Raw genomic sequence first — 11,500 nt, 5'->3', positions numbered from 1 at the left:
TCCTGTATATGAAAGGTGAACAGCCATACCCTATGGCCCCAAGGGGTTGGGCGAATAAATACACTTGCAGGTGTGAGGGGCTCAGCTGCTACGGGAAGGGGGGCTGTCAGTACCATGGATGGGGGAGAGGGGATAACTTCTGGGGCAGCTGTAGGTCAATGACTCCTGAAGGCAGATGTAGCCTCCCCCCCAGCTATCATGCTTCCGCCCTTCCCTGCGTGGGCTGAGATGTGAGATTCCCCACGACCCTGCCAGGTGGCTGCTAGTGGAAAGTTCCCAGGACTTACAAACTGACCCCAGTCACCATGCTCGGGCACTTCTGTTTATTGAGAGAGGGACTCCTGCACCCCTACAGGTTGATCGGATGGGCGGCCCTGGCCCTGAACAGCTGCTGGGGGAGTGAGTCATTGCACACACTACAACACAGGCACATGGTCCCAGCGCTACCGCAGGTGCTGGGCAGGGGGCCAGCTGCCCCCCCAAGGGGGAGATTGAGGAGAGGGGGAGATCAGGAACCTGGCCTTAAGAGGGTGCAGCACCCTGAGGCAAATGCTGCAGACTAAATGCTCATCCCCTCTTGGGAGCTGTTGCGGCCCCCTGGGACGTGCCAGCTAAACTGCTTCACTGCCCCGCCACTAAACCCACTTGAACCTGGGGCCATGGGCCGCATCAAACCCTAGTTGAGTGTCTTCCAAGTCTGGCTACATTAGTAGCCTGCTGGCAAACACGCTGCCCCTAACTCCAGCAAGTACGGTAGTCATCCCCTCCCTGAACCAGCCACCCCACCATCTTCCTACAGGCCTCCCCGGTAGTGGCGGGGGGACAGTCTGATGCCCCGTCGCTCCCTTTGCCAGGGCACAAGCCCTGCTGGGCTGCCGCCTCATGCGGGATGTCTGTCACACCCCCTGGTGGAAGCACAGCTGGGCCCACTCCCACAAGGGGGTCTCGGGTGGGGAGACAACTCAATACCTCCAGGGATCTAGCCCCAGCTGTGGGAGGGGAGTGGTGCTTAGTGGTTAGAGCATTGGGCCAGGCATCCAGACTCCTGGGTTCAATCCCCAGCTCTGGGAGGAGACGGGGCTCCGGGGACTCTTGGGTTCAATCCCCAGCCCTGGGAGAGGTCGGGGCTCCGGCTCCTATCCCCAGCCCTGGGAGGGGAGTGAGTCAGGGCTCCTGGGGCCTACACTACAGCAGGGCCTCAATCCTCTACTTTTTGAAAGTTTTTTTTTTTTTTTAAATCCTTTTAAAACCCCAAATGTACTTAAAAAAAATATGATACAAAAGAATCAGCTGGTTAAAAAGAGGGCAAAGAGGAGGTGTTGCTAGTCCCCTGGTAGATCCATGCTCCTAAACACAATGCCTCCTCCCCACTCCCCACATCACCCACTGTGCTAGCACCTCCCCTCGGTCCAAGGTTTTGTGCTTTTACAGTGGCTGTCCACACTGGAAGCTAGGGTCGTGCTACAGAGCATGGGAGTGGGGCGGGGAGGGCGGGGGGAGATCTATAGCTGGAGCTGCCTGTGTTGTCCAGGGAGGAGGAGGAGGAAGGGGAGTGGTGCCTTCGTCTCAAGGAGACTTGTTATAGGACACGTCCCTCCTCTTCCTCCACTGCAGCATCTTGAGAAGGCTGAGGCTGGCTTTGAAGAGCCGGTCGTGCTGGAAGATCATCTGGTGGAAGGCGTTCAGAGGCAGGTTCCCGGTGGGGTCGGCGTGTTTCAGGGTGGTCATGGGCGTGTAGAGGCTGTTGGTCTGGTAGCGAAAAGGCGGCTTCTCTGCCATGATCACCTTGACCGTGTGCTGGGGAGAGCGGAGGAAGGGCCTGCCTGTTAGACACTCGACCGACGCCCTGGGCTTAACCCGTACCGGGGCAGATCCCCAGTTGATATGACATCAGGCACAGCTCCGTTGGGGTCAATGAGCCGCATCCCCAGCTGGTGTTTGTACAGCACCTAACACAATGGGGTCCTGGGCCATGACGGGGACTCCTAGGCACTACCGTAATACACCTAACAACATACAGCACCTAACACAATGGGGTCCTGGGCCATGACGGGGACTCCTAGGCACGACGATAATATAAATAACCATGGCTCCATTGGACTCAATGGGCCAGATCACGAACTGGTGTAAATCAGTATCACTCTGATTACCACTTACTGTTGGTATTGGTAGCCCCTACGAGCCCCAGCCATGGCTCAAGCCCCACTACACGGGCCACTGTATATTATTTATTAGGTGTATTACGGTAATGCCTAGGTGATTGGGGGAGGGGGGGGCTGGGAGCCCGGATTCCTGGGTTCTGTTCCCAGCTCAGGGAGGGGAGTGGGGCCTGGTGGTTAGAGCAGGGGGGCTGGGAGCCAGGACTCCTGGATTCAATCCCAGCTCTGCAAGTCCCTTCCCTTTTCAAGGCCTCAGTTTCCCCCCTCTGTAAAATGGGGATAGCTGTGCCCAGCTCAACAAAAATGTTTTTTATCTATGGATCTCGAAGTGCTGAGCAGTAACATACTTGCTTCACCGCTGGGCGCCCTGCCCTTACACAGGCCCACACCCCACCCCACGCGGCAGATGACTGGGACAGAGGCCGAGCCGCGTCTCAAGGTTGAGCCTGGAGATGATGCTGACAGCCCCGGCCGCTCCAGGTGCCACCACTAGATTTGGGGGTGCTTAGAACCTCTGGCAAGCAGGCCCCTAGGATCTAACTACCCACCCGTCCTCCCTAGGTCCCCAGTGTCAGTGTGGTTAGAGCCGAGCGCTGTAGGGCTAGGAAGGGGGTCGCAGGTCAGTGTGAGCGCGGGAGGGTGGGGAAATGGCTCCCTACCTCAGCCACCTCGTCCGGCGACTGCCCCAGCACCGTGAAGACTTCCTTGGAATAGGCCATGTAGAAGCCTTGGAATATATCCAGTGTCTCCTGGTCAACGGCAGACAGGTCCATGCTGGCGGCTTCTTCGTAGAGTTTCCTTTCGAACTCGGTCACCACCGGCCCAGGTTCGATCAGGCTGATGCTGGGGAGGAGCAGGAGACAGTAACACGTCACAGCTCATGTACCCGGCCAGGGCCTGGCTCTGGGCTCATTAGGGCACATGCAGATAGGAGCTGCCATGCAGGGGCAAAGTGCTGGGTCGCACAGGTTGGTGTATCACCTCCTTAGACCTGTGGGCCTTCTAGTCTAGCACCCCACCTGCTGCCCCTCCCATATCAGACCACCCACCCCTCCCTCCTTCCACCTTTTATCCACCCACTGCTCCATCCATTCCTCCCTCTACCTACCCACTGCTCCCTCCATCCAACCATCCCTCCTTCCACCCACCCACCTTCCCCTCCTTCCTCCTTTTATCCACCCACTGCTCCAGCCATCCATTCCTCCTTCCAGCCCTTTCTCCCTCTACCTACCCACTGCTCCCTCCATCCAACCATCCCTCCTTCCACCCACCCACCTTCCCCTCCTTCCTCCTTTTATCCACCCACTGCTCCAGCCATCCATTCCTCCTTCCAGCCCTTCCTCCCTCTACCTACCCACTGCTCCCTCCATCCAACCATCCCTCCTTCCACCCACCCACCTTCTCCTCCTTCCTCCTTTTATCCACCCACTGCTCCATCCATCCATTCCTCCTTCCGGCCCTTCCTCCCTCTACCTTCCCACTGTTCCCTCCCTCCCTCCCTTCCGCCACCCGCCTACCTCCATCCCTTCCTCCCACCAACTCTGGGATCCCACCTCCCTGCATTGCCGTCTCAGATGGCTGGGCCATATAATCCAATATCCTTACGCCTGCTGCACCCAGCCTAAGGTCCCAGCACTGCGGTCGATACCTCCCCTTCCGTGCACACGCGATGAACTAAGCCAACAGTGCTAGGATGCGCATGGGGCAGAGGGGAGGGAGAGGCCACCTGGACCCCACCCCTCACAGCCTCGGTGGGTCCATCCCCCTTATCTGAGCACCAGCAAAGTCAGCAGCGGTGGGGGCTGCCAAGTCGTTCTAATGGATCAATGGAGCAACCAGGCACCTCCCATCCACTCCCTGCAGCCACCTGCCTGCAACCCCTCCGAGCTTCAGACGGGGCGGCGGCTGGTAATGTCCATTGCCCCCCTGTAGCGCTGGGGCTCATCTCCCCTACACAGCCCTGCCCCCCGGACTTACTTCACGCCAAACTTCAGCGCCTGCAGGGCCAAGCTCTCACAGAAACCCTCCACAGCGAACTTGGAGGCGGAGTAGATGTCGTTGAAGATGAGGCCTGGGGAGCAGAGGGGAGAGCAATTCAGCCCCCCGGGGTGAAGCGGGGGCGGGGGAAGCTGGGCTGGACAAGGGTGAGGCTTTGCTCTGCCAGGAGGGCCTGCCCAGAACTTGACGAGGGGTCGGCCACTGGGGAGTGGAGACACCTGCCCGTGGTACTGACCTGAATTGTCCCACCAGCTCCTGGGCCTCCCCCGTCTGTCTCCTGTCTTATATCTCAAGGCAGAGAGACCAGCTTCTTGCTCTGCGTTTGTACAGCGCCTAGCACAGTGGGGCCCTGGCTGGGGCTACCGTAATACACCTAATAAATATCATACAGAACCCAGCACACTGGGGTCAGTGTCTCATGGGGGGTGGGAGAGCCCAGGGCTCAGGGTCCCAGCAGGAGAGGGGAGGCAGGGTCCCACGGGCGGGCAGGCTGGGGCGCCGGGTGGTTTCCACACAGCAGGGGCCATCAACAGGAGCCTGGACCTGTCGTCCCCCCCCCAAATCAGCAAGGTGCAGCCAGTCCCCAGGGGCCACAGCCCCCCGCCCCGGTCTCACCTTGCAGCCCCAGCACGCTGCTCATCACCACGACGTGGCCCCGGCGCCGGCGCTTCATGTCGGGGAAAACTTCGCGCACCAGCCGCACCAGCCCGAAGAAGTTGGTGTCAAAGAGACTCTTCATGGCAGCGATGCTCTGGCTCTCCACCGGCCCGATCATGCCCAGCCCCGCGTTGTTCACTGCAACGGAGGGGGGCGCGTGAGCCCCAGGAACCCCCCAGGGTATGGCAGCTGCTGTAGCTCCCTCCTCCACTGGGGGGTGAGCGCCGATTGGGAGTGGGGAGTCCCACTGAGACAGGGGGAGGGGAGCCAGGATCTCCTTTTCCCCCCAGCAGAGGCACAAATGGCCCATCCGGCTCTCTGGCTGGCCCACACCGTGGGGCTCCGGATCCTTTCCTTCAGGTGGGGCGACCCCACAGGCCTCATGGCCGGACATCCTAGATGGGCCCATCCAAGGTAGCAGGACATGGAGGATATCCGGCTAGATGGGCCCGTGGGTTTGATCCCATATGACGATTCCTACGCTCCCCCTGAGCGGGGGCTCAGCTCTGCCAGGGAACGCATAGAGATCCCCACTTTACAGAGCGGCCCCTTCTCTGTTCAGCCGAACCCGCCGCTGGGTCACCGCCCAGCAAGGCCAGTCGTGAGTTCCAGTATCAACTGCCCCCTACCCCACAAAACAACCTTCGCGCTGAAGGGCCAGAACCTGCCCTCGCACTCGTGGCCGGATTTTTAGTGGGAGCAAACGGGCAGGGCGAAGCCACCTAGCTCCTCCATTTACTTGAGCTCAGGACGTGCCACTGACGCACCCAGGAGTCAGGGGCAGAGGGGAGTAGAGACTCAGGGGGGCAAATGCAGAAGCTACCTGTAAGGGGCTGTGTAAATTACAGGCTAGAAAAATGGGTGGAGTCTAAGTGGGTGGGGTCTAAATGGGCAGGGCCTAAATGGGTGCATCTAAGTGGGCGGGGTCCAAGGTACCCAAGACAAGACATTCCTTAGACTCCCTCCTCTGGAGGAACCCCCAGCTGCTCCAGCCCCCACTCCCACGGTGCATCTGTGGGGTGAGGGAGTAAGGGAAGAGTGCAGCGGTCCCCCAACCTCCCCACCACCGGATGCGTTCCAAGGAAGGCATCCCACGCAGCCCCGAGAGGCCAGGCCGGCTCTCCTACCCAGCACGTCCACTCTCCGCTGGGGAATGCCCTCCACGCAGCGCCGGATGGATTCCTCGCTGGTCACGTCCATCTGGCGGATTTCCAGGGTCTTGTCCAGCGCCGGCCCCGCCTGCTTCTCCAAGGCCTCCCGCTTGTCCAGGTTCCTCATGGTGGCGATAACTAGGCAGAGAGATGGAGGGGGCACGGGGGTTCAAACCAGCCAGGAAGCTCAGGGCCCCACTCCTGTGCTAAGCAGGCTCAGGCCTGGTTGGTGCTTGGATGGGAGACTCCCAGGGCTAAGATGGGGGCTGCAGGGTGAGGGGCTCAGTAGGGGGCACTGGGTTGGTTGGGGGAGGGGGACTGTCTGCGCAGACTAATGCACTAGGGGGAACTGTGCTGCAGAACCAGGGTGGGGGCTCAGTAGGGGGCGGTCTCCCCTTGCAGGCTATGCCAGTGTGACCCCAGTGGGTGCTGTGAGGCAGAATGGTGCCGTTTACCTGATCAGGGTCCTGCCCCATCAGAGATCACAGGGCAATTTTCACGCGATTCAGGATGCTGGATGCCCCTTCCTGCCCCACCCGTTGGCTAATTACATTCTGCCTCCGTAGACTCTCCCTGCAGCTTCGAGTGAACAAAGCACTCTGCGCGTCTTGTCCTAAACTCCCATGCAGCGCGGCTGTTACACACCAGCCAAACCCTACTCCAGAGGTGGCTGCATCTCTGCAGTGGCTGAGCAATCTCTGCATTAACAGCTGATGTGCCCCACCCCAGAGGCAGCTGCATCTCAGCAGTGGGTGAGCGAACCCTGCATAAACTGTTCCCACGCCCCATCCCACCCAAAGGTGGCTGCCTTTCAGCACTGGCTGAATGATCTCTGTATTAACAGCGGCCACATCCCACCCCAGAGGTGGCTGCATCTCAGTGGGGGGAGAAGTGATTCGGTATATAGGGCTATAAAACTCCTGGGGACAAAAGGCCATAGAAGTTGTAAGATCGTTATCATTTCCCTGCCCTTTGCGGCATGTTCCTCCTCTTCTCCAGCTCTTTATAATCCCCAGCCCGACCCTCTCACCTCGGAATCTCTTCAGCTCATCTTTAGCCAGCCGGACGGCCAGAGCCAGCCCGATCCCGGAGGAGCAGCCAGTCAGCAACACGTTCCTGCAGGACATCCCTGTCTGTCTGTCTGTCCGGGCAAGAGAAGTCAGGTTCAAAGAGGGTGGAGGGAGTGGGGTCTAGTGGTTAGAGTCGGAGGGTTGCAACTCAGGACCCCTGGGTTCTAGCTGCAAGTCTGGGAAGGGAGCAGAGCCTAGTGGTTGGGGGTGGGGGGAGAATTGGGAATCAGGACTCCTGGGTTCTATCCCCAGCTCTGGGGGGGGAGAGTGGGGCTTAGAGGGCAGAGTGGGGGCTGGGGGTGTTAGGCGTCAGGCCACTGATCTACTCAGTTGTGCCAGACCCATCTTCCCCTTCATGGATCTGGTTGCCCTCTACGTGACCCCCCCCCGCCCCCGCCCCTGCCAGCCTCTGATCTCAGTCTCTTCCTAGGAGAGGATTTCCACCAGTCGAAGCGGCACCAGCCTGAGCCCATCCCCCTCCCGCGGGAGAACATGTTGTTCTATTCTGGAACCGTCTCAGCCTCTTATTCCCGCAGCCGGGGCCAGCGCCGGCTCCGCCTGTCAGCTCAGGGGAGTGAAGAGCCCAACCCCCGAGCGCCGTAACTAACCACCCTAACCCCTGGTGTAGACGCAGCTAGGTCGGACGCTCCCGTCGCCCGGGCAGGGGATGTTCTCATGTTGCCAGAAACGCGCTGCTGCCGCTGGACGTGGCGTCTACACTCCAAGGCTCCGGCGCGGCCGTGTCAGCATGCTCGGGAACGGGGCGCGGGTTGGGGGGAGAATCAGGGCTTGCTGGTGACCCAGCTCTGCCGGAGCACAGGGGGCAGATGAGGGCCGTGGTTCTGTTTCCCAGCTCAGCCTCTGGGCGACCTTGGGCAAAGCACTGGGGCTCTGTGCCTCTTTTTCCCCTCCCCTCTTTGGTCTATTTAGGCTGTGAGCTCTTTGGAGCACGGGACTGGCTCTCACCCGGCAGGATGCCCCCCGCCCCGATCGCAGCTGAGGTCTCTACGGGATACCACAACACCCCTAATAACTCGACAAGCTGGCAAACGTCAGGTTTCATCTGCGGATGCGTTTGACAGGCCGGACACAACAGGAGGGCCCCGTGCCAAGGCAGTCGGCAATTAATAATTAACGGGCACCAGCTCCTCTTGGCAACGCCTGCCCTCGATCTCAAGTTCTTCATGCCGGATCCACGCCTTGGATCTCTCCCCCTGACCCAGTTCAGACCCAGCAAGGCTGCTCTCAGGCCGGCCGCAGAACCGGGGGGGGGGGGGGGGGGAGAACTATAACCAATTAAAGGACGGAAGCTGGGTTATTATTGCTCTAAGCTTTGATTTCTTTGGGGACAAAAGGCCCACCCTGCTGATCTCACCCGGCTGAGAATTCCACCGCAGGCAGGCACCCAAGCGGGTACAGAGAGCTGGCAAAGGGGCCACGGGACAATTAACGAGGGGGTCGGGCCTGCGAGGAGGAGATCCTGCTCCAGATTTCGTCCTGTTCAGTTACGCTCTGTTATAACCCACTTTTATATTGACCGAGGCGATAAAAGCTCTTTAAAAACGGAGCCAGAAGTTCACAGCCGATTCCTGAGTAGGTGGGATGGACACAAAACAAGCCCGATCGCTCATAGGATGAAAGGCCTTTTAAATGCACCACTTCTAGGACTAGGAGTCCTTGTGACACCTTAGAGACTAACAAATTTATTTGAGCATAAGCTTTCATGGGCTAATACCCATTTCATCGGACGCAGGCAGTGGAAAATACAGTAGGAAGATATATATATACACACAGAGGACATGAAAAATTGGTGTTGCCATACCAACTATAATGAGAGTAATCATTACGGTGGGCTATTAGCAGCAGGAGAGGGGAAAAAACCTTTTTTAGTGATAATCAGGATGGTCCATTTCCAACAGTTGACAAGAAGGTGCGAGTAATAGTAGGGAAAAAAATTGCATGGGGAAATAGTTTTTACTTTGTGTAATGACCCATCCACTCCCAGTCTTTATTCAAACCTAATTTACTGGTGTCCAGTTTGCAAATTAATTCCAATTCTGCAGTTTCTCGTTGGAGTCTGTTTTTGAAGTTTTTTGTTGGAGTATTGCGACTTCGAGGTCTGTAATTGAGTGACCAGGGAGGTTGAAGTGTTTTCCTGCTGATAATAGCCCACCTTAATTGATTACTTGTTATAGTTCGTATAGCAACACCCATTTTTTCATGTCCTCTGTGTGTATATATATCTTCCTTCTGTATTTTCCACTGCATGCATCCGATCAAGAGAGTTTTAGCCCATGAAAGCTTATGCTCAAATAAATTTGTTAGTCTCTAAGATGCCACAAGTACTCCTCGTTCTTTTCGCTGATACAGACCACTCTGAAACCGGTCACTTCTAGGACTGTAATTTTGGACTATGGGGGCACCTACAAGCCAGAGCTGAGATTGGGGTCCCCTGTCACGCACCGGTCGCTGCACAGAGTAAGAGACGGTCCCTGCCCCAAAGAATCTAAAGTGACAGGCAGACAAAGGAGAACTGGGCTCAGGTTCCACCTCTGCCACACACAGACCTGAGGCAAGTTACGGCATACCCGTGCCTCAGTTTCGCTGCCTGCAAAATGGGTACAATAATAATTCCTTATACCCAGCCTTCCTCTGTGCATACTGTACAATCTTCAGGGCTGGGACTGTCTCTCACTATATGTCTGTGCAGGATCTGGCATGACGGGGGCCTGCGTAGCACCCGGCACGATGCGGGATGGGCCCTGATCATGGTTGGGGCTCTGTGCAAGGCCCCGACCTAGGTGCTTCTGTAATACCAACACTAATGCAATGCAGAGGGGGTGTCAGTGTTTCACCCAGGCCTGTGGGTCAGAGAAGGCACAGAACCCAGGTAGGTCACCCCAGAACCAGTGAGCAACAAGGGCTGATACAAACTGTACCTGACCGCGCCTGGAAGAGATGGTCCAGGATTATGGGCCATGTGACTCAGGGGGACTCCGGGCCTGTGGGAGTCTGATCCAGGTGGGATTAAGGAGGGGAGAGGGTGAACCCTCAGTACAATAAACCTCTCCCTGGAAATTCATGCTCAAAATGGCACCAGCATAACGAGCTCTGTGTCCTTCCCTGGCAGCAGCTGCAGCCGGCCTGACTAATCTTGGCTTATTCTGGTACTAGACCCTGCAGGGTCAGGCTATATATAGAAGACGGGGCTCCTCTCTCCACAGGAAGGTCTCCGCCGGGCCTCCCCACCACGGAAGGTGGTTCTCAGGCCAGCTCCCCAGAGAGCCACTCTGTATTGTGCTTCTGATGGACACTCGCCCCGCGCCCCCACCCTGTCCCTGCTGCAGACCCAATTCCCAACACCCCCAGTGCACTTTGCACCCCACTTCCAGCTCCACCCAATGCACCCCCCTCCCCGGGGTCCCTAGCTCCCAGATCTTGCTCCCCAATACACCCCTGCTCTCATGGCACCCTGATCTTTCCTGCACCCCACCCGCCGCTTTTCCCCTTCCCAAAGGCACCCCCTGCTCCCCCTAGTTCTCAGCTCTTCCCAGTGCACCCCTGGGTCCTCCTGGGCTCGGATCCGCAATGCACCCCCAACCTTTCTTACTCCCCCCCATGCACCCCAATCTCCCAGCCCCCCCAGGATCGGGGGAGGGCTGAGCACAAGGCGAAGCCCCGCTTTACCCCCTCCCCTGCCCCCCGAGATGGGGGGGGACCCCCTTGCTGCGGGATTCAGCTGCCCTTGGAGCCGGGAGCTCGGAGCCCAGCCCCCCGCCTACCTGCACCGCTGCGAGCTGGATCGCCACCGGCTCCGCCAGTCCCCGCCTTGCAGCAGCTCCAGCTACGGCTCCTTCATCCGAGCGGCCGAGGGAAACGCCCCGCGAGCCCGCAGCACGCCGGGGCTTGTAGTCCCTGCAAGCCGGCCTCCCCCAGCCCTGCCCAGCGCTCCCCCATGCCCCGACCTTCCTGCCTGTCCAGCCCCGGGAGGGGGGCGGCACCCTCTGGCCGTCCCCGCCCCACTGCAAGGTAACCCTGGGGTGCAGAGCGGCTTGCTATGGGGGGGTTGGAGCCTGCCGCTGGGGCTTTATTATTGTAGGGTTGGAGCATGGACATGGGGCTTTGTTATTGTAGGGTTGGAGGATGCACGTGGGCCTTTGTTATTGTAGGGGCACCTGTGCAGTAGCTTGTTATTGTAGGGTTGGAGCCTGCCGATGGGGCTTTGTTATTGTAGGGTTGGAGGATGCACATGGGCCTTTGTTATTGTAGGGGCACCTATGCAGTAGCTTGTTATTGTAGGGTTGGAGCATGCACGTGGGCCTTTGTTATTGTAGGGTTGGAGCATGCACGTGGGCCTTTGTTATTGTAGGGTCACCTGTGCAGTAGCTTGTTATTGTAGGGTTGGAGCCTGCCGATGGGGCTTTGTTATTGTAGGGTTGGAGGATGCACATGGGCCTTTGTTATT

At 58.4% G+C, this 11,500-nt stretch overlaps 1 protein-coding gene across 2 annotated transcripts; it reads right to left on the bottom strand.

The window, feature by feature from the left end:
- Nucleotides 1–308: 308 nt before the first annotated feature.
- On the bottom strand, nucleotides 309–11,021 carry LOC101953301 (retinol dehydrogenase 8-like). Of its 2 annotated transcripts, none has more exons than XM_005312567.4 (7): nucleotides 10,818–11,021; nucleotides 6,996–7,106; nucleotides 5,942–6,103; nucleotides 4,773–4,952; nucleotides 4,137–4,230; nucleotides 2,819–3,002; nucleotides 309–1,797 (listed from the first exon to the last, which is right to left on the bottom strand). In XM_005312567.4, exons 2-7 carry the CDS (start codon nucleotides 7,090–7,092, stop codon nucleotides 1,567–1,569), a joined length of 948 nt encoding a protein of 315 aa, XP_005312624.1. In that variant the 5' UTR covers nucleotides 7,093–7,106; nucleotides 10,818–11,021; the 3' UTR covers nucleotides 309–1,566. The 2 variants fall into 2 exon arrangements, with proteins under 2 accessions (XP_005312624.1, XP_042708739.1); XM_042852805.2 differs by lacking the exon at nucleotides 10,818–11,021 and adding an exon at nucleotides 7,653–7,954.
- Nucleotides 11,022–11,500: the final 479 nt, after the last annotated feature.

Source organism: Chrysemys picta, chromosome 22 (genome assembly GCF_011386835.1).
Source record: "Chrysemys picta bellii isolate R12L10 chromosome 22, ASM1138683v2, whole genome shotgun sequence".
NCBI lineage: Eukaryota > Metazoa > Chordata > Testudines > Emydidae > Chrysemys > Chrysemys picta.
Note: the sequence above shows the minus strand (reverse complement) of the source record. Positions and strands in the feature narration are given on the sequence as shown.